This window comes from Perognathus longimembris, chromosome 2, assembly GCF_023159225.1.
Source record: "Perognathus longimembris pacificus isolate PPM17 chromosome 2, ASM2315922v1, whole genome shotgun sequence".
Taxonomy (NCBI): domain Eukaryota; kingdom Metazoa; phylum Chordata; class Mammalia; order Rodentia; family Heteromyidae; genus Perognathus; species Perognathus longimembris.
This window is the reverse complement of record NC_063162.1, coordinates 118,394,738-118,416,338: the sequence shown is the minus strand read 5'-3', so window position 1 is coordinate 118,416,338 and position 21,601 is coordinate 118,394,738. Positions and strand designations below refer to the sequence as shown.

General features: G+C 38.4%; 1 protein-coding gene across 6 annotated transcripts in view; it reads right to left on the bottom strand.

Annotated features, from left to right (window-relative positions):
• Ppp1r9a (protein phosphatase 1 regulatory subunit 9A) overlaps positions 1-16,562 on the bottom strand; it is a 275,864-nt gene extending 259,302 nt beyond the window's left edge. For 3 of the 6 annotated variants that reach the window (XM_048340055.1, XM_048340053.1, XM_048340054.1), the window contains exons 1-2: positions 15,517-15,944; positions 12,589-14,200 (exon numbers count right to left, since the gene is read on the bottom strand). In XM_048340055.1, coding sequence (XP_048196012.1) covers positions 12,589-13,983 — 1,395 coding nt within the window. In that variant the 5' untranslated portion in view covers positions 13,984-14,200; positions 15,517-15,944. Of the gene's footprint in view, positions 1-12,588; positions 14,201-15,516; positions 15,945-15,989; positions 16,121-16,429 lie in introns of those variants that run through there. The other 3 variants (XM_048340051.1, XM_048340052.1, XM_048340056.1) reach the window with 3 other exon arrangements.
• Positions 16,563-21,601: the final 5,039 nt, after the last annotated feature.

The following is a 21,601-nucleotide window of genomic DNA, read 5'->3' as shown; positions in this document are numbered from 1 at the left end:
CAGTACAAGAAATGTATCCAATGCCTAATGTATGAAACTGTGACCTCTCTGTAATTCCGTTTGATAATAAAAACTTAAAAAAAAAGAAAAAAGAAATGATAAAATAATGGTATTTACAGGGAAATGAACAAATAATGTTGAGCAAGACAAGCCTAGAACACAGAGAGCAAAGGTGCATGGTCTCCCTGATATGTGGTTGTTAGCAGAGGGGGGTGGTAAGGGGGGAGGAACAATAGAGATCATGTCTGTAAAATAACAAACTTCTTTTCAAATGGTATTTCCACATGTTTTGGTCACTGACTTTACAGTATGTCTCTAAAACCAAACAATTACTAAATAAACATAAAAAGGTCTAGGATAGACCTATCAGAGGGTCACAATAGCTCAACAGCTACATACATATGATTATATAAAATGGGGCTAAGCAAAATGAACTCCAAGAGATGGAAACAGGAGGATCTTATTGTTGTCATTATGTTTAATGTACTAGGTGAATTTCCTTTGGCGTACCCCCTGTGGTCACTGTATATGATTTTGGTACACTGGATACTGTATATATGCTTATCTGAACTAGGGAAAGGAAAGAAAAATGAGGGAGGGTGTAACAAATATGACAAGAAATGTACTCACTACCTTATTATGTAACTGTAACCCCTCTGTACATCACCTTGACAATAAAATTTAATTTAAAAAAAAGAATTTTGTACTTAACTACAACAGGAGCTCTCTAATCTGCCAACCAAGCTACAGATTTGACTTGAGTGTCTTCTATAATCATGTGAACTACTTAATTCTTTAAAATAAATCCCATGATATTGGCCCTGTCTGGAGATCTGTGACTAATCCATTGAACTTAATATTAAATATAAACTACACATTAAATATATCAGATGTGGGGATCCAGAGACACATTCAGAAATACTTGTATCAATATTCTCAGTTTATTTCCACCTTCCTCCACCAACCACAACAAACACCTTATGGCTCTAATGTATCAAATCGAACCAATGGATTTCCTTTCTAGATTCAGGGTAAGAACTGCCTAAGACAATATCAGCCAAAATCAAGTTACCTCCAGACTAGGACTCTCCTGATGCCTTCATCTGTAAATGGTTAATCTCCTGAGAACCCTCCAGTTCTCTAAAGTATTACTCAGAGAAACATGGCTGGGTATATAGTTAGCTAAGAATGCTACCACTGAGTCAAGTCAACCAATAAAATTATATCATCTTGAACTCCTATTGTCTTTTAAACCAGTATATTTTTTAAAAGTTTAAATCAGACTATTTTATTTTTCTGTTCCCTTTAAATAGCTTTTAAAATTAGAAAGTCATGTGAGTATCACTAGTAGGAATTCAGTATTCAATAAACTATTAACAGAATTTCCAGGAATATTATAGGAAGGTTTAAGCATACTTAATAACAAAAAATCACAATAAAATATCAGATTATATAAGAAATCAACTTAAGTAGGACTTCATCAGAACTTATAAAATGCTAGAACTGCTCTCAACTCTAAGGTAAGTGGCCTTAATGACAAAAAATCATAATGCAATATCAGATTATATACAAAATCATGTTAATTAGGACTTTATCAAAACCTATAAAATGCCAGAATTGCTCACCACTCTAAGGTTAGAGTTCACCTGACGAATTTGACCAGAAGCAATACTTCAAACGTCTAATTTCAGACTTCAGCTTTACTGCAAAGTTATCTACCAAAACTCTTCAAAAGTGGAAAACTATCAAATGCATAGAGGAACTGACCTTTGACACTAACTAAAAATATTATATATTATCATACTGTCTAATCATACATCAAATGAATCTCAGCTACTACTCTTGTTAAGAACAACAGGAAAGCACATATTGGCTCATGTTCTGGAACAGGAAACATATTCAAAAGGACTCTGTGGAGGCCTAGAACTCAAAATCCTGTTTTTAACTGAGTGTGGAAAAGTATTTTTCACAGCATTACAGGCATGGAAGAAACTGAAGTTGACATCTCCACTCCCTCCCCTTCACAGACAGGAAGTCGATTTAGGTTCAATAATCTAACAGATCAAAAAGACAGGAGCTCACATGGGAAAATGGTTAGGCTTTCTCCGATAAATGCTTATTGTTTTAATAAGACTACTCACTAAAATATGTTTCGCTTCAAATCCATTATATTGACTTCTGAAAGCATTTGTTAAGTAAGTTCAGGATATCAGGTACAAAATAGCTGAATACAAGGAAAACACCTAAGGCTTATGCAAATGTTATTGTTGTGATTCAAAATAAATTAAAAGGTCCTACCTCTTAAAACTCAGAAACAGCCACAAATATAAGATGAATTTTACCAATGGTTAAAAATTAGAGTAACAATTAGAATTGTAGACATCACACACTGGGAGTATAGCTCACTGACACAGCTCTAGACTAATATGTTCAAGACCCTGGGTTTGATCCACAGCACACAGGGGAGGAGGGGAGGAGAGAAAGAATTTCGGACGCATGACAAAAAGCATGTCAACTTCCTTAAGTTGCTATTGCTAATCCATTTATATCCCTTTACCACAATTTTTATGTAATAAGTAACATGTACTCACTATTTTAAAAACAGAGCAAATCTAGAAGTAGAAATATTTTTGAAACATCACCTTTATTCCTTCTACCCAGTAAATACCTGAGTTACTATCTTTGTTCAAATACATATGTTTCCAAAATATAAATGAGTTGCAGTGCTTTAAGCAACTGACCAGACTGTTTATTATAAAATACTTCTCATCCTAAAATAACCTCAGAAAAAGAGAAGTGAGAAAATCTTATCTTATTACACTATACGTATCTATCATAAGGAATCTATCCATTCTGCTATATCTGGATATGTAAGTTGCTTTAACTTTCTCCTAACATAAGTGACAAATTGAATATGGTCCTTGCAGATAAAGCAGGTAGTAAGCAACACTCAGAAACCCTATTGAGGAATTCTACAATGGGATGGGAATGTGGCTCAGTAGTAGGACATTTGCATGAGTGAGGCTCAGGTTTAAGACTCAGAACTTTAATAAAATAACATGAGAAGTGGTGGCACAGGCCTGTAATCCCAGCACTCAGGAGGCCGAGGCAGGAGAATTATAGACTCAAGACTAGACTGAGTTACCTAATGAGATCATATTGTAGAAATAATAATAATAGGCCAACAAATATGTAACAAAAAACCCTACATCTCACCAATAAATCCATGTAATATGTAGAAATTATGATAGACCTTTTCATTTACCAGAAGGAAAAGAAGAATATAATGCTGGTGCAAGGACTCTGAAGATGCAATGCTAATGCAGCGAGGTGCTAATTAGAAACTAATAAACCTTTCTGAGTAATAATTTACGCAGTATGTATTTTAGCAAATACATTTATTTTTGTAAACTTATCATGGAAAATCCCCAATGCTGTGCAAAAGAAGAATAAGATGAAATTACTATGGAGTGGATACCCATGGAACATTAATTTAGCACAATGCACATATAGAAAGTCAGTGAAGGCCTGGTTTTAATTATTGCTATTGTCAATGAAGTAAAATCTGACATGAATAAAAGAAATGCTTCCATTTCACTGTATCCTAACAGGCTCAAGGCACTACTTCTTATGTCCATACTGGTCCAAAAGCCTCAAGAGAAAAATGTCAAATATCTGTCCTGGATATCTCTAACCTGGTCACTCCTAGAATCTCCATCAACACAACTTTGCTCACTTTTACCATGCCTACCAGTCACTACGTGCCCCAGTCTAGCCCAATATTTCAACTGGGATGGGAAATTGTTTGGGAGGTTCACTTTCCAGCACAAAGCTCATTATCTGACTCCCATGTGCAGGAAGAAACAGTTTCATTTAAAACCACTTATCATCATGCACAAATATAAGAAGAATCCTTTTAACTATTTAGCTAAGTCTTTGGGTAAATCCCAGAAAGATGGGTTAAACAAGCAAAGAACAACTTTCTTCTTTCTAAAATATAAAAATTCCACATATCCTTATGCTGTGGTTATTTCTTTGTATTCTTTGTAAGGATAGGTCCGTGAGAGAGAGACAGATTTTCAGGCTGAAAATTTAGAAATTGTGCAAAACATTATCAATATTTCAATCATGCTGAACTGTGCCATGAAGCTATTTCCAGAACAAAAAGGGAGTGAAGCAATTAATATGTCAGCAACTACATTACAAAACATTTCTTTCTTTATTCTTAGGCTCTTTAGCAGGGTGTGTTAATATATAGTTCAACCCATACTTTCAAAAGTCAAGCTGCTCTAAAAAAATTCACTCTGTAAAAATGTACTCCATTGAATTCAATATTTTAACCATTTTTAAGCTTTTAATTGTATTTAGAGCATCAGCAACCTCTTAAGAGTAATTTCACATAAGTCCTTTATTTTTAATATTTCAACAAAATGTGTTCAGTATTTTTCTGATGAAATAGGTTATTGTACAGTACAATTATGTTTAAGAACTAAGCGGTGAACTGTAAAATACTAAGCTGGGAAGACATCTGAGGAATAAATTACAAGGAAGACAGTGTCAATTACAAGTAAGAAACCCAAAGCCTCAGGAGGCATATTTGTCCAAGCTTACAGAATATCAAGTAACTGTCAGTGTTACCTTTGTTATTACCAGTTAATAAGATTAACAATAATATGGACAGTGTGTTTCTGAAAACAATATGAAGTAAATTCTTCCTCCAAATCACTCATCTTATAAAGATAACAGCAAGTAGATACGTGAACTCTATATTGACATATTAAAGGATGAGGGAATGTTTTAAACAAACATTGGAGTTTGCCCATCAGCAATTGGAATCAATGTCAGAGAATACCAAGAGCAAGAACAGCAATCAACAGAAAGATTTTTTAAAAAGCAGTATGATCTATGCTTTTAGAGAACCCTGTGCTGATTCAAACACTTAGGCTTGCACAGCAGCATGTATAGCCTTACAGATGTTGATCCTGCTGTCTCCTCTGCTTCATAATTTTTCTCTTTAATAAAAAGGCAGACAGTATATGTTGATTGCACATCTTACTACATAATTTTTACACCATATCTCATCCTCCTGAAAACTACTTACTGCCTTTGCTCTCTAAACATTCCTATGGTCTGCAACCCTCCCAGTATCTTAAACTTAACATATCCTAAGTATATGTATATTTTTCTGAGTGTGTATACATGTATATGTGGGGGTGTATATATATGTGTGTGTATATATATACATATCTTTTAAAAAGAATGCTCCTGATTTCATTTATATAAAATGTCCAGAAGAGACAAATTCATAGAGACAGGAAGTAGATTCGTGTTTGCCAGAGGACAGAGAACAAAGAATTGGGAATGACTACTAACAGGCACAGAGTTTCTTTCTAGGGTGATGGAAATTTGCTAGAATTAGATTATATTGATAGCACCACAATACAGTAAATATACTAAAATCATTCAACTTGAAAATGATGGATTTTTATGTTATGTGAATTATACCTCAATAAAAATTCTAATTAAAATTAAACACATACACACACGTCCTTCCTTCTAACTTTCCTTTTACCTTTCAAAGTAATAAACTCCCTGTAAGTGGAATTATTCAAGTAGAAGCAGAAAGATCATCTGTCAGTTATATGCTATTGAATGAATAGTTTCCTGAAGTGACTGGGAAATTACACTAGATTACCTCTAAGTATTTTTATTCCTAAATTTCTATGCCAGCAAAGACATTAGAATCAAGAGAAAAATTTTTAAGTGACCAGGAAGAAAACTGTAAAGCACTTCAAGTTGTTTTTTTTTCTTATCAAAATGAGAACTGTGGTATATAATGAAGTTTAAAAAAATGAAAAACTATAGAGAAATTTTAAAATATTAATGAGACCAGGTAATAAGCACAAAATCCAACAAATTATTTTCAGAATCTATAACAATGTTTATTTTGTTTACACAAAACTTATCTTATTTCTAATTAAATTTTTAATTTTTTTTTTTTTGGCCAGTCCTGGGGCTTGGACTCAGGGCCTGAGCACTGTCCCTGGCGTCTTTTTGCTCAAGGCTAGCATTCTGCCACTTGAGCCACAGCGCCACTTCTGGCCATTTTCTGTATATGTGGTGCTGGGGAATCGAACCCAGGGCCTTATGTATATGAGGCAGGCACTCTTGCCACTAGGCCATATCCCCAGCCCCTTCTAATTAAATTTTTTGACCAAGTCTTAAACTAGTCTTCATTTTGAATGGTATTAGAGATGTTAAAAAAAATCTAATAAAGATTTAAGTCCAATTATTATGTGATAGGCCCATAACTGAGTTACAAGGTATGTAATGTAAAAATATAATAAGTACTATTTTTCACAAATTTCGTATTTTACAGCTCAGGGGCCCAACACTAATGTAATTTATAAGGCTATTTCAAGAGAAAACAAAATACTTATGATGGGAAATAAAAGAGTTCAAATTTTGCTATTAATTGCTAGCAAATACCTGAAATACATAAATATATACTTTTTTGGTGATAGTACAAGGGCTTGAACACAGGGCCTCAGCACTATCCCTTATCTTTTTCCGTTCAAGACTGGAACTCTATTGCTGGTTAACTGGAGTCTCACAGACTTTCCTGCCTGGGCTAGTTTTGAACCAGGATCCTCATTTCTCAGACTCCTGAGTAGCTAGAATTACAGGCATGAGCCACAGTACTTGCTTCATCTGAAATAATTTAGAAAAGAAACTCCTTTAAGACCAAATGACCATCACTGGCTTGCTTAAGAAGCAACGATGAGACTACAAGCTGGGAAAACAAAAGTGGGACTCAGAAGACATGTTAACAAGAGGCACTTAGTACCCTAAGTGAAATTACAAAACAGAATAAATAGAAAATCACTGAGCAAAGAGATTTAAGGGCAAAAAGGACCAAGTCATCATTATGCCATCTTTGAGCAACAGGTATATCACATCCAATCATGCCATTCTCGGATCCTGGGTGCTTGACCTGAGGAAAGCAAATTAAACCTATGGCTCATCAGTAGGCAACTTGGCAAAGCCACTATGCCCACATGTCCTTGCGCCACATCTCTTCCATAGAGCAAGTATATATATACACCATTGATCCAGGGCATTACTCAGGAGCCTTGACCAAATAACAAATCTGGTCCTCAAAACCATACCACCAATGTGAAAGAATGATATAAAAGAGAGACACACGGGTCTTTCATACAAGAACTTAAGGGGCAGAGGATCATGAGTTCAAGGCAGGGCAGCCTGGACTACTACTGCCACAAAAAAGTAATTAAGAAAGTAAGTAAAGTAAAAGCAAAGCAATGCCAATTATTAAATGGGCAAAGGAGCTAAAGAGGGACTTTACAGGAGAAGAGATAAAAATGGCAAAGAAACATATGAGGAAATGTTCAACATCCCTGGCAGTAAAGGAAATGCAAATAAAAACAACCCTGAGATACCACCTCACTCCAGTTAGAATGGCCTATACTTTGAACTCAGGCAACAAATGCTGGAGGGAATGCGGGGAAAGAGGAACCCTTCTCCACTGTTGGTGGGAGAGCAAATTAGTACAAACACTTTGGAGAACAGTATGGAGGTTCCTCAAAAAGCTCAACATAGACCTACCCTATGGCCCAGCCATACTACTCCTAGGCATCTATCCTGAACAACAGGTCTCAGGATATAAAAAAGACATCTGCACATCCATGTTTATCACTGCACAATTCACAATAGCCAAAATATGGAAACAACCCAGATGCCCCTCTACAGATGAATGGATCCAAAAAATGTGGTACCTAAACACAATGGAATACCACATAGCAATTAGAAATGATAAAATATTGGTATTCGCAGGTAAATGGTCAGAACTTGAACAAATAATGTTGAGCAAGACAAGCCTAGAACACAGAAAACAAAGGGGCATGATCACCTTGATATTTGACTGTTAAGGTGGGGGCGGGGGGAACACTAGAGACCAGGTCTGCGAAACAAAAAACTTCTCGTCAAATGACATTTCCCACAGGTTTGGGTCAATGACATTACATTATGTAACTAAAACCAAACAACTACTAAACATAAAAAGGTCTGTTATAGACTTCTCAGTGGATCACAATAGCTCAAAAGCTATATATGTATGATCATATAAGACAAGGATAAGCAAACTCTATTGTTGATGTTATATTTAAAGTTCTAGCTGAATTTCCTTTGGCGTATACCACGTGGCTACTGTATATGTTTTTGGTATACTGGGTATTGTATATATGCCTACCTGATCTAGGGAAGGGAAAAAAAACACGAAGGTGTAAGATATCATAAGAAATGTACTCACTGCCCTATTATGTAACTGTACCCCTTTTGCACAACACCTTGTCAACAAAATTTAATTAATAAATAAAAAAAGCAAAGCAATGAAAAAAAGACAAAACAAACAAGCATTGTGTGCCCATGAGGCCGGTAATATGATCGTTCAAATTATTTTTTACATCTTATCGTAAAATTAAAGTGTGTTGACTTACTCCATGTCTTCCCTCTGGCACCTAGATTTGTGTTTTACACAGAATTGATAAATCATAAAGCATTTTACTTTGGTTGCCGAGTGTTTCTATTCCATAACCTCTGCGATAGCTTGCCTGGCATAGTTCCTTGCAGCAAGGTAATTTCCCACAGAACACCTACTGAAATAGGATCTGCATTTTAATAAGATCCCTAAGTGATTCATATGCATGTTGAAGTTTAGTAAGCACTGTTAAAATGGCTAAGAAGAAATAGAAGCCCCCACAAACTCAAGAGGATAGGTCAGATCATTAGGACTATGCTCTGAACTCTATCCTGAACAAAAAGCTTCAAGTACTGCAGACAATAACTCAGCATTCAAGGATGGAGAGAATGCAGACATCCATTTCCAACAACTATTCAAGGAAGCATCGCTGCCCTTGATGTATCCTGTGAACTGTCACTCTGTAAAACTCCATATAGTTTGAGAAAACAGTCAAAGCATAGAACAAGAACCCACAGCATTAAATTCACAGTCCCCTACTTACAGGGAGATAAGGAAAATCTTCTTTTCAAATACCACTAGGTTCCAAGACAACAAACCTGAAGGTTATAAGTGATTGACAGTTATAACTTCCTTAATGAGGATGTAGTGACCTTGGAAAAGATATCCAAGAACAAACTTGAGCTGAAGAGCCTAGAAAGCCTCCTAAATGGGCTATACACTTCCCCCTGACCACTGACTACATCTACTCCAGATTCGTGTATTTTAGTCATACTGTTCCTGACGCAACTAAGCATTCATAATAGAAAACATAATAACAAAGATTACCCTACCTATCCTTGGTTTACTCACATTTTAATTCAAGTCTTTGGTTTTGCAAAAAATCTGAAAATAAATGCTTAATACCACGTCTCAAATTAATAGAGTTCATAACCTTCTCCTACGCCATTTTTTTGGAGATAGGCTTTTGGAGATATTCTTTATTATTAATACCATTCTAATATTCTATGATACTGATAAACACATACACCTTCCCAATAATAAGCAATAATAGGATAAGTCATGCTAACAACTGGCCAGTAGTACAATTTGATCTTTTTATGTTTTGTTTTGTCTCATTTGATTTTCATGAGACAGGCTCCTCCCTTCATAGCCTAGGTGTTCTGGAACTACCAGTGTAACTCAGGTTGGCCTGCAACTCTTAGTCTTCACTATCTCTCTACTAGGATTACTAACATGTATCATTATGCTTGGCTGAATGTAGTAATTTTTAAAAATCATTAACAACAAGGAATATGTTACACAGAAAAGACTGACTTTTATGCAGTTTTTTTTCTAAATCCACATTAAAGCATCTTTAAGATAATATCTATGTAAAACACATTTACAAAAGTAAACTGGATGCCAAGGACAACTTCATACAGAGAGATCACAAACAAGACCCACAACAAAACATTAAAGGTGTTGGGAATAGTTCATTGAACACAGAGTATCAGGAAATGAATATAAAAGCTTCAAAAATAATTTCAAAAGTTTAAACAAATGTTCTCTATCATTTTTTAAAGAGGAAGTATGTTTAAATTCAAAGCCAAAGATTTCATTTGGAAATCTTAACTTCCTATTCCACATGTAAAGCTTTCCGAAAATAAGGAAATAAACATAAGGAATAATTGAATGTACTCTCTTCAAAATAATCTATCAAATCTCTTTCACTCCCTACACATTTACTACAGCCAACTGCTGTTCAAGGACTATCTACATTAGCACAATTCTGTACACTGCATAACGTGGGTTATTTTAGACATATTGTGTTTAAGAATTGACTCTACAAGGTCACAGAGAAAAGTGCTAACCTTATAGATTTTTGTGTCTCCTGCTGTTAGCAGCCTGACAGAACACATACAAGCCTTCCCTAAACACTTGTTGAATTTAATTATTTTACCACTCTCTGAGGCTATATATTATACATATACAAATTGTAGAATAACAAAAACAGCACCAGTAGAAAGCAGTTTTCAAATTTTCCCAGTGAATCTACTTTCATGTTCAACAATAGGAACAACAAGAAAGAGTAATTGTCCCATGTACAAAGGGGATAATAATGATTCTTCTGTTTGCAGACTTGATCCACTCCAACTAGTCCTGTTAACTGCCAATAAAATGCAATGCATTAAGTTTGTTCACAAATCTTACCGTGATCTCCGTCCTTCAGGAAAGGTGGATTGTGTATATTATCTTTCCTTCTCTGCAAATCCAATTTGTTATTGTAATCAAATAGACAACATGGTTGTTATTATTATAAGCAATAATAGCAAAAATACAAACCACCTAAATTTCAAAGAGTCATGCCCCCTAAAGCTGGTTTGTTCACATCCCAACAGATAATTCTTCAATGATAAATCCTTTAAAATACACCAAACCTACTAGTGTACAGTTAGGTTTTGTGTAGCATAGGACCCAAATATAACCCACTGGGTTGAGTGGGTTGTTCTACTTCTCAAATTTTCATAAACTGTTATCCTTCCATTTAAAAAGTCAGTTTCTGATTTTAACAAACTCCTCGAAGAGTTCATTTCCATTATTCCTGCTTTGCTCAGTGAGAAACCAGTTAATCTTATTACTTTCTTCCTAAGGGGAAAATGATGTTCGGAAAGGACATGAGTGGTGAAACTGGGAGCTCCTGGGTAGGCCTGAGAAGAAGGCACTTTTGAAGACAGTACCTAGAAGTAGATTGGGGCTGGGAGGGACAGAATAACATGGGAAAGTGGCAAAAAGCTGCAAGGAAACGTCACTTGCTCTCAAACTAGAATGTACCTCTCTATTTTAAATGCAGTGCTGCTGGACATGGCCCACTCTTACCCAAAACTTTTGCCTTATATTATAAGGTAAAAATCAGCTTGCTAACACCTGCAAAAAAAATTCCACAGAGTATTACTATATTTCAAAATAGTATTTCATAATTTAGGCAATGTCAGACTTCTCCACGTTTATATAAACATTACAGCTTTCTATGTCAGTTAATAAGAGGGAAATAGCCATATTAAGTGATTTTAAGAGTTGAAGAGCAAATTTACAACATGAATTTCTAAATCTATCATATGTACACACACACACACACACACACACACACACACACACACACTTTGTAGAAGCTGGGAGCCCCTAGAAAGTGGTTTTACACTACATATTTGCCACCATACACACCCAGATTCCCGAAGGAAAGAATGTGAGAATCTAAAGACTGAACTGATGAGAAAGTATACTTTGAAAAACACTCCTGGGGATTCTGATACTCCATCAACCACCTCCCGCCCCTATTGCCATTATCTGCTAATATGTTCCACCACACGCTGCTGAAGCGCTTTCTGCTATTCTATACTAAATGCTAGTAGTTAAGTGAAAGCATTCAGATAGAGTATCTGAATTCAGTTGGCAATTATCCAGCTTTTAAGAGGTAAAAATAAATCCATGAATGACAAATCAGTGTTTTCCTTTCACAAAAATTTCACTGTAAGGCTACATAACCAATTCTGAACTTGGAGCTGTTTACAGTTATAGTTTTTCCAAGTATTTAAGTCAGCTAATGTATTTTCATAATCAAATTTTCACTACTAAGTAGCAATGGGAAAAATAAGTAGCAACATTCTTCGTAATCCACTTATACTTAAGTAAGGAATAATTTCGATATTTTTAAGCACAGGAACAAAAAAGAAATCATTTCTAGGTAACCATAATTCACTCAATGTACCTTATACCTCAGATAAAGCAGTGTCTGGATTGAGAAAGTTGATTATGAGGAATTCTAAATAATATGTGTTAAAGCTGTAATTAAAAAACAACCCTCCTAGTTTTCAGTGCTCATATTACTCAAACTCCAGTCCATTGGAATGTATCTCACATTCCCAAAACTTCACTTTCATAATAGTCACTATTGGCTTCTTCCACTGTTATTATGAAATGTGGCTGATACCTCTCAAACACCAAACTTTTAAAATCACCTGACAACAGGTGTATGGCAATAATCTTGAACTCCTTGGAAGGCCCCAATATTAAAGACAAACATAAGAAACAAACCGAGAAAGCATACTTACCTTAATTGGAGCACAACTAAACTTAATTTTCCTGTTTGCTGGGATTTCTTCTTCTTCTGGCAATCCAACGATTTCCGAGTATTCCATATCAGGCTGATAGTAGCTGTTCTCGTCACTGTCCTCCTCATCCTGCTCTGTGCCTGTCTCTCCCCAGTCTGAATTATACCTGGATCTCACCCTATACACATTATAGTCACTATGCATGTACACATGGGAACTCTCAACATTATTTGAATCTTCAGCTACTTCTTTTGCACAGCTGGATACAGAAGCATTGGGAGAGGTAAGATCACCACCTGCAAGCTCTTCTTTCCTCTGTTGCTTTGCTGTCTCACTCCCAACCGAATTAGCCTCAGCATTCCCTAAAGGTTGGTTTTGTGGTGAAAGGATTTCAGACTTGGGCATTGCCTTCTTTTCAGCACAAGATTCTTCAAGAATGTCTTTGTCAGTTCTGTCTAGAGTCTCTTGGTTAGATGCAGAGTCCTGGGCTTCCTTGCTCTGCTGAATCTCTTCACTAAGCAATGAAGCTAGAGAGGTACTTTCAGGAGCCACTTCTAGTACTGGAGTCGTATTAGTCTTCTGATCATTATCTGTTTCAACACCGTGTTTGTTCGAAGAAGACCAAGAATTAGAATCCTTAAGGTGGCCAAAGGTGTCAAGATTGGTAACAGTAACCGATGGTAAATTCAGGGGATAATGCCCAGTCACTGAGTAGTCACTGCTTTCAGCCTTCTCGGAAATGATGGCACTGGGGGACTCAGTGTTCTCAAATACTGCACTCAGTTGACTCACAGTTGGGGAGACAGCCTCAGTGCGGGAGCTAAGGCTGTCCAAGGAATCAGTGCTGCCTCTGTTGGACTTGGAACCCCCCCATTCATCCTGTGGTTCACTCCCTCCAGCTTTCTCTTTCTTTGGGGAATAGCGGTTGTTTTGTCCTGACTCATGCACACTCCTCTCAAACATTTTTCGAGTCTCTGTGAACTTAGAATATGAAGGGCCATCATACATTGTGTCAAATCGACTAATTCGTTCAGAAACAGAGGACTCCAATTTAACAACCGAGCCATCTGTTTTCTCCAGAAACTCTTTGGGCTTCATTCTTCTCTGGGGAGAGGAAGGTCTACCTTTCCCCCTGGTTTTGGCAATGATTGCAGCATTCTCATTGGGTTCCATACCCATCTGCATAAATAGATTTTTAATTCTGTTGACATTGGAGCCATATTTTCTACCCCTGGTCTGCTGGGAGCCCTCACCTTCTTTTGTTTTTTGTTCCCCATCTGACTTAGGTTTGTCAAAGGCACTTTTCAGTGCCTGGAACTCAGTTCTGTATGCATTCCTATGAGGAGAGGCACTTCTGAGAGTGGTTCGTTCACCTGAAGACTCAGCTTTCAACATTTTTACTTCAAGGGTGAAAACCCAATGTTCATAATGATCAGGGGAAAAAAAGGAAAAAAAAAGCAAAACCTCTCTTCTAATCACCAGTATTTGGTCAAGTAAAGGACCTCTCAAACAGCATACTTTGTCAGTGATTGTCCCAACAGGTGTATTAGCAAATTATTCACAGTCAAGAGTTACACAAAATGGCTTTTTCAAAGCAAGGCTAGTGGTTCATCTGTAATAGAAAAGAATGAAGTTTGAATTCATATACTTAGGTGAATTTCTGTTTAGTCAACTAGCACTTTTATTTCAAAGTGATTTAGCCACAGGTCAAGTAGAATACATTACTTACTGAAACGGAAAGTTAAAGTCAGAAGGTAAAAGTTATCATTCTCATTAGTTTTAATAAGAAAAAAATGTTTCCAAAACAACTTATGAGATCCTTAGCAAAAGAACACCCTTCATTCTCTCTCCTCTCCCTCTCTCTCTCTCTCACTGGCTCGCTAGCTCACTCACACCGCATATAAAGCAACATTTTAGCCCTTTTGAGTGCTTTTTATAATGACCTTAAAAGAAACCAGCAGTTCATATCTCTTTTAAGAAATCATGAAAATGTCCAGAAAGTCGGTACCACTTGGAATTTTCCATAATCAGGTAGTTTTTCTGTCCAAGTGAAAGTTTAGAATCCTTTTTACAAAACTCCAAAACATTCCTACAGAGGCTTAATCCAGTCTTTCTGGTCCAATATTCTCATCTACAACATCCCAAAAGCAACACTAGTGCAATCTCAGAGCAAAACAAGCATTAAAAAGTTCTTGAACATCAGTATGTTTCACTCTAAATGGTGATATTCAATATGTGGAACTTCCCTAAGAGTGGCCATTATGCATTATGGAGTGGGATGTAGACCATTATGGGATTCAATGTATGAAAATGTGCTCATCAAAGAGCAAATATACCACGGTACCTCTTTTCACAGGCCTGATTTGTTTATTCCTGATTTACTTTAGGCTGAAAAGGCAAGGCATGCTCGCTGGTCTCCACCTCACAGCTGGATTTTAGTATCAATAAGCCAGCAGTCAAATACTTCAAGATCTACAGAAAAGCCAACAATGCAGAGCTCTAAGGATTTTTCATTTTTGTTTTGTTTTTATTAATATCAGACCAGATCACATTACTCTCAGGTACAACCATCTGAAGAAGCAAACACTTCCACTTAAACCAAACTCGTTTTCCTGGCCCAGCATGCATGCATGGCCCATGCAGACAAACAAGGAAGGTTTCAGAGTGTGGTGCCTTTTTCTTTGCTTTTTTTTTTTCTTTCTTTTTTTGGTAAAGCATCAACAATCTCCTTTTACCCTGACATTAAAAAAAAATAACAAAACAAAAAACCATAAGCACCCTCCCCTCTCCCCTAGTCGCACACCCCATTCCCTCCTCCTCCTAGCCACCCCCCCCCCATTCGAGCCCGAGGGGGCGGAGGCGGGGGCGCTGGGGCCGCCGGGGATTTAAAACCTGCCCTCACAAAAGACAAACATAAATAACACCAACTTGAGAGGCAGCCGGTTCCCAAGCCTGCTTCGGGACGCAATCCCTCGGCCCCGGGGCCGGGCCGGGAGAGCAGGTGACGCCAAGCGCTATGGTTGGAGGTCGCAGTCTAGCTCTGTGCCAGGAAGCACCTGAAGTCCTAACACATTGGCTGCGGCTGCCGGTGGCGAATTCCAGTGTAGCACGGGGGAGAGATGAGCTCCCTGGCCACATCAGGATGGGGGGGAGAGGGAGGGGGAAAAAAAAGAAAGAAAATTATAGGGTGATGATAATAAATCCCTTTGTTTTTCCTCCCAATGTGCCAGGAAACAATAGATCCCACTGATAATGCCTCCGATCCTCAACCTATGGCTCCCCCAACCGCGAGCCACCCCACCCCCAGCCTGCAACTCAGCCTTTTGTACATGCCGGTGCTATGTTCCCTGCTCCCTTCCGCCCTCCTCGGCTCCTCGCCCCGCGCACTGCCTCCCCCTTACCGAGCGCGAGCGCCGCGGGCGGGCTGGCGGGCGTGCGGGGAGGGTCGGCCTCCGCGCGCCCCCCCAGCTCCGCGCCAGCGCCCCCCGCCCCTGGTGGCGGCCGCGCCGGCCCGCTGGGTCCCCGCCACCCGTTTCCTCCCGGCGCCGCGCGCAGGGCGGCTCCGACGGCCGCTTCCACGCGCGCCTCGGCACCCCCTCCCCACGCGCGCCTAGCCCCGCGCCGGGCCGCCCCGGGAGGCGCGTAGCGCTGCCCCACGGCGCTGCGGGGCCGGCGATCGGCGGCCTGGGCATCCGCGCGCGTTCGCGCCCTGGGCCGGCCCGAGGCGGCCAAGGGTGAGGCCCACGTGCGGCCCCCACGCCGGGCCCTTCAGCAGGCCCGGTGGGAAGCGTGGACAGGCCGCGGGGGGCGGGGGGAAGGCCTGGGGTAACAGGTGCCTCACCTCGGCCGATGGGATTAACTCTAGGGCCGCAGAGAGAGGGAGCCCAGCCGCAAAATCCCAGGAGAGGGAGAGGGAGAGGGAGCCTCTGGCGGCCGACGGAGGGCGAGAAGCAGCGGCCCGAGGCCAGGCCGCCCCACCCCCTCGGACGTGGGTAAGGGCCCCCTTGGGCCCAGGGCAAAGCCTACCCACTGGGCTCCGACCCCTGGTGGGTCGGGCAGTGGGTTGGGACTGCCAGCTGCTGGGGCACCCCCACATGGTCTCTAGTTAGCTTCATGGCTCCAAAGTATCCTAAACCGGACTCAGGCCTGGAAGGCCAGACCTAGGCCTTAGCTGACCTAGCTTGACCTTCAGCTCAACCATTGTGCTGGGCCTACTAGGCCCCATGACCTCAAGGTCCCAAAGCTAAAAAGAAGGTCTTATGACTTTCTTCCTACCTTGGGAAGAGTTTTTCACCCAAACCCATTTGAACTGCACTATTCTATAATGGCTCCGTGAGTGACCCCTCTATAATTCGCAATACCCCAAGTGTTACAACCTTCTTGAAAAGCAAAAAATGTGTCATCACTATCAATCTCAGGCTTAAAACCAACCCTTCTGGAAAACCTATGGAGCAGAAACTCTCAATTTTTCAAAAGTTTAAAAAATATGATTCTATCTGGTCGTGGTGATAGCTGCACACCTGTAATCCCAACATTGAGGGGAGGTGGGGGGGGTCACATCTAAGACAGGAAGGTACTATAACCTGAGCCACAGACGTGTCCCAAAATAACCCAAAAACGTGACTTGTAGACATATGAAAAGAAAACTGTCTCAATAGTGAGGGAGAGAATCAGTAAGCTATTGTGATCAATTCAAATAAGACTATGAAGAGAACTGACATATAATACTTAGGATTAGAGTGGGCCCCTATTTTCCTCAGATGAGATATTTCAAAACCCAAAGTAATTGCCTAAAATCAAAGATAGTAATGAGACACTTCACACATTGTTTTTCCTACAACAAAGCTTAAAAAATTATGTGCAGTAAGAGCATAACAATAACAAAATAGCCAATTATACCAACATGCTATAATAACAGTTATTTTAAACTTGTGGGTTATTTCTAGTTTTCATGTATTATTTTCAGAGCTGATTGACATCAAAGAAGTGTTACTGAAACTAAGAAATCAAGAACCGATAAGTGGGGTGGGCTGAACTGTTTTACTGGGTGGTAACAAATAGTACAAGAACATCAATTTGCCTTTCTATAGGTAAGAACTATTTACATTACCAAACTTTCTACAATTGACTGAGTAGTGAAATAACCCTGTGAAAGTCCTGCTGGTGGACAGACTATAACCCTTAAACTGCAGAGACCAGGAAATGCCCCCTATTTGAAAGCACCCACAGTCATCTTTTACCCATTTCAGAATCAAACACATTTTCCAACAGAACATGAGTATTCACATTTTACAGATGAGAAAACTGAGAAGATCTGTAACTTATTCCAAGCTGTATTAGCTAGAAAAGAGTCATAGCTGGGTCTAAGCCCAGGAAAGGATGTACATAGAATCTATATACGTTGCACAGAGTATATAGCTTGCCTTGGGTTCATGATCTTCATTTCACAAAGAATTTGTAGCTACTCAGTTCTGTACATCTTATTTTGAACCATGAAATGATTTCTCTTTCCTTCAAGCTTCATCATATTCTCAGCCGCCACCCCCAATGGCAGTCTCTGTCTACAACGTGGTATCACTTCTGTACCCACAAACAGATATAACAAGCAATGTGAGGGGGCTGTGATTCCAGTCTCCACTTTTGGAAAGAACATGTGTGCTGTCTGGGATAATCTAGTGGAAAAGTTCCTGTCATTTATTTGCAATATGGAAACCAGGCTTCATGGGAGAATAACCTAAATAAATGCAAAATCTAATCACTGAGCTCTGTCTAAAAGTGGAGGCAGAGTTGGCAATAAAATCAGTCTTACACCTCTTCACAAGAAAGATGAATCATACAGAAAAGCAGCCTAAAGAATTTAGTTCGTTTGGGGTTTATGTTTTGAAAATGTGAAAGTTCTGGAAAAATGCATACTGAAGGAAGGATAATTTTTTTTAATAACACAGTGCTAATGAAATCAGGAGTCTTGAGTTGCCCACAATGGACTTCTTTGACTTGTAACACCTCCATGAATGTTTGATATGTCTGCTATAATGTGCTAACTCAGTCCCTATGGCTAATTAATGGAGTCATTTGCTAGGCCACACTTGCCACATTGGGAGTACTCAGTAGCTACAGGTGGCTAGTGTCTGCCATATTGCACAATGTACACACAGAAATCTCTGCTGAATAGTGTTATTCTAGACAAGATACATACATCAATAAAATAGAAGAGGTATATTGACTTTATAAGGTTTAACATAGTTCAATAGACCACTAATGTATTAGAAATTAGGGAACTCCACTTTTACTTGAAGCAACTAGAAAGGGGGAGGCTGGGTGAAATTGGATATGAAAGGTAAACCTCAGTATCAATGTTCCAAGCATGTGTTTAGGAAGGAAGCTTGTAATTTTTATATGCGATTTTTCAGCCTTTAAAAATCATGTAAATCTTATCTCGTATATTGGAAACCGTCTATACTGGTATTAGCACTAGGAAATTGAAAGGGAATACCAAAATTGAGAGACACAGGGTAAAAAAAGACAAACAACTACAAAAGCAATACTTGCAAAACTGTTTGGTGTAAGTGAACTGAACACCTCATGGGGGTAAAGGGAAAGGGGGAGGGGGGAGGGGGGAATGAGGGACAAGATAACAAACAGTACAAGAAATGTATCCATTGCCTAACATATGAAACTGTAACCTCTCTGTACATCAGTTTGATAATAAAAATTTGAAAAAAATAAAAAAAATCATTTAAAAGAGTGGGGTGCCCATGGGTTGAGGTTTGAAGACAGTGAGGGGAGGAAAGTCCTAGAGATTTTTCTTCTCCAATTAACCCCATCCCAAAAAAAAAGGCAGAAAAAAAAGGCAGAAGTGGAGCTGCAGCTCAAGTGGTAGAGTACTAGCCTTTAGCTCAAGAACAGAGCCCAGACTGAGTTTAATCCCCAGGACTGGCACAATAAATAAAATTTAAAAAATAATAATATGGAAGTCAGATATGGTGACACTTTCCTATGGCCCAGCACTTAGGAGACTGAGACAAGGAGATCACGAGTTCAAGTCAAGCTTGAGCTGTCACCAAAAACGAAAAATCTCCTGTAGAATATTGTAGGTTACTTTCATTCCTTTTACAACCAGTAAAATATAGATTAATACAAATAAGACACAAACTAATAAACAACAAAGCCCTAATCCTTCATCATTTTCTTTTTTAAATTTTCATAATGGATATTGTCTGTAACTTCAAATAATTAATTTACTCCTGAATGAAAGTGAGGCATTGGGTACTGGTGTGAAATTTAGCCTAGATAGTACCTAGATAGACAAAGGTAAGCGAGTACTGAAGACTGATCATTAAGACCTTAAGGGAGGATCTAGCTGCTTGCATGTTAACAGCAGTTTGTGAAAGGAGAGAGAGAAAACAACAGAACAAACTTAAAGCTCTTACACTCAGTTCTATATGGATGTGGTCAAGCAATGCAAATTTTTACTTAATTTTATAGAAGTATATTTCATGTTTGCCAGTTTCATTATAAATACTAATAAGAAAAAACCGTGTTAATAGTGATGAGGGCAATTTGATTGCCCAAAAGTGGAATTGTAACTGTTTACTTTGTACTTGTAAATGTCAGAATACTTTGTCTTCAAAGTTATCTTAAAGGCTCCCCTTTTTAAATGACTATCTCCACTTAAGGTTAAAAGAGTTTGCATCTTTTAGTCTTATGGTATTTCATACACAGTCCATTGTATGTAGAATAAAATATAGCTCTTTAAACTCGAGGAGAATAATATTAGCTATGAAAAATTAGCTGCAGATCTTCTTGGAATTCCTTAATGTCATCTCAAAGTTATTATTTTATCTTATGCCTGAAAATAAACCTCAATGGGTTTATAAGTATTTAGGTTCCAGTTAGGTATTGTATACTCTTCATCTTCCCTAATATGACCTGATTTTGCTGACCACACTAAACACAGACTAGCCCAACAGGACATTCTCATTACAGTCACCATTTCTCAGGTGGAAACAACTGCTGTTGCAACTGTTCCCCTCAGTTTTCAGATTCATAGGGCACAAGTTGCATGTTCAAAGCCAAATATGGGGGATTTATCTGTGTCGACACAAGCTCACTTTCCTTTCAGTATATTAACCTCTCCAGCAGAAGGATTCTAATCATGGTCCTGTCTTTGCCAATCCTCTATCATCTATAAATTGTGCCTGAACTCTGCTTCCTTGAGATTGGCATGCTGTCCATCTAGCTTCAGAACAATTTGTTATTTTAAAGAGTGGAACAAATGGGAAAGACACAATAATCCTTCGCTGAGAGAAGAGTTAGCAACCTGTCAAACTGAAATTCAAACTGAAGACATTTTCACTGCACCTCATATTCAGTGTCTTTTACCCTAGAGATTCCAACCCCAGTTCTCAAGCAATACAATAACATAGCTCTTCTTTACATATCGCTGATGGGGAAAATAGCTATCCAAGATACTTTTCGTTTTAAACATGAGCAATAAAGAATTAAAGAGTAACAAAGTAATTTCTGTAGTCTTTCCATTCCATTGTATGAACCTTGGTGAGTTAACTATTAAAGTAAATACACCACTGGGTGTGGTGGTGCATGCTTGCAATTCCAGCTGCTCAGAAGATAGAGATAGGAAAATGAGAATTTATGGCCCATCCAGACTCTACCTGAAAAACTAAAAGCGAAAAAGAATGGGGGCATAGCTGGAGTGGTAAAACACTTTAGTCCTCAGTTCAATCCCTAACATTACAAAGATAAGTAATTAAGCAAATACACAGTGTGTATATACATTCCATTCTGTGTTAAATTTAAACAAAAAAAACTGCTGCAAATGGTCATTTGTATCTTATACTGATTGATCTTAAGCCATTTACTCTAGCACTAGTAAGTAATAAAACTTCCTAGAAGTCCACAATAATCCAATTTTACACAAAATTCACACTTTAACAAACTATTTTACACAAAATCTTTTATTTAATTTGCATATGTAATATTCTGTTTTCAGAAA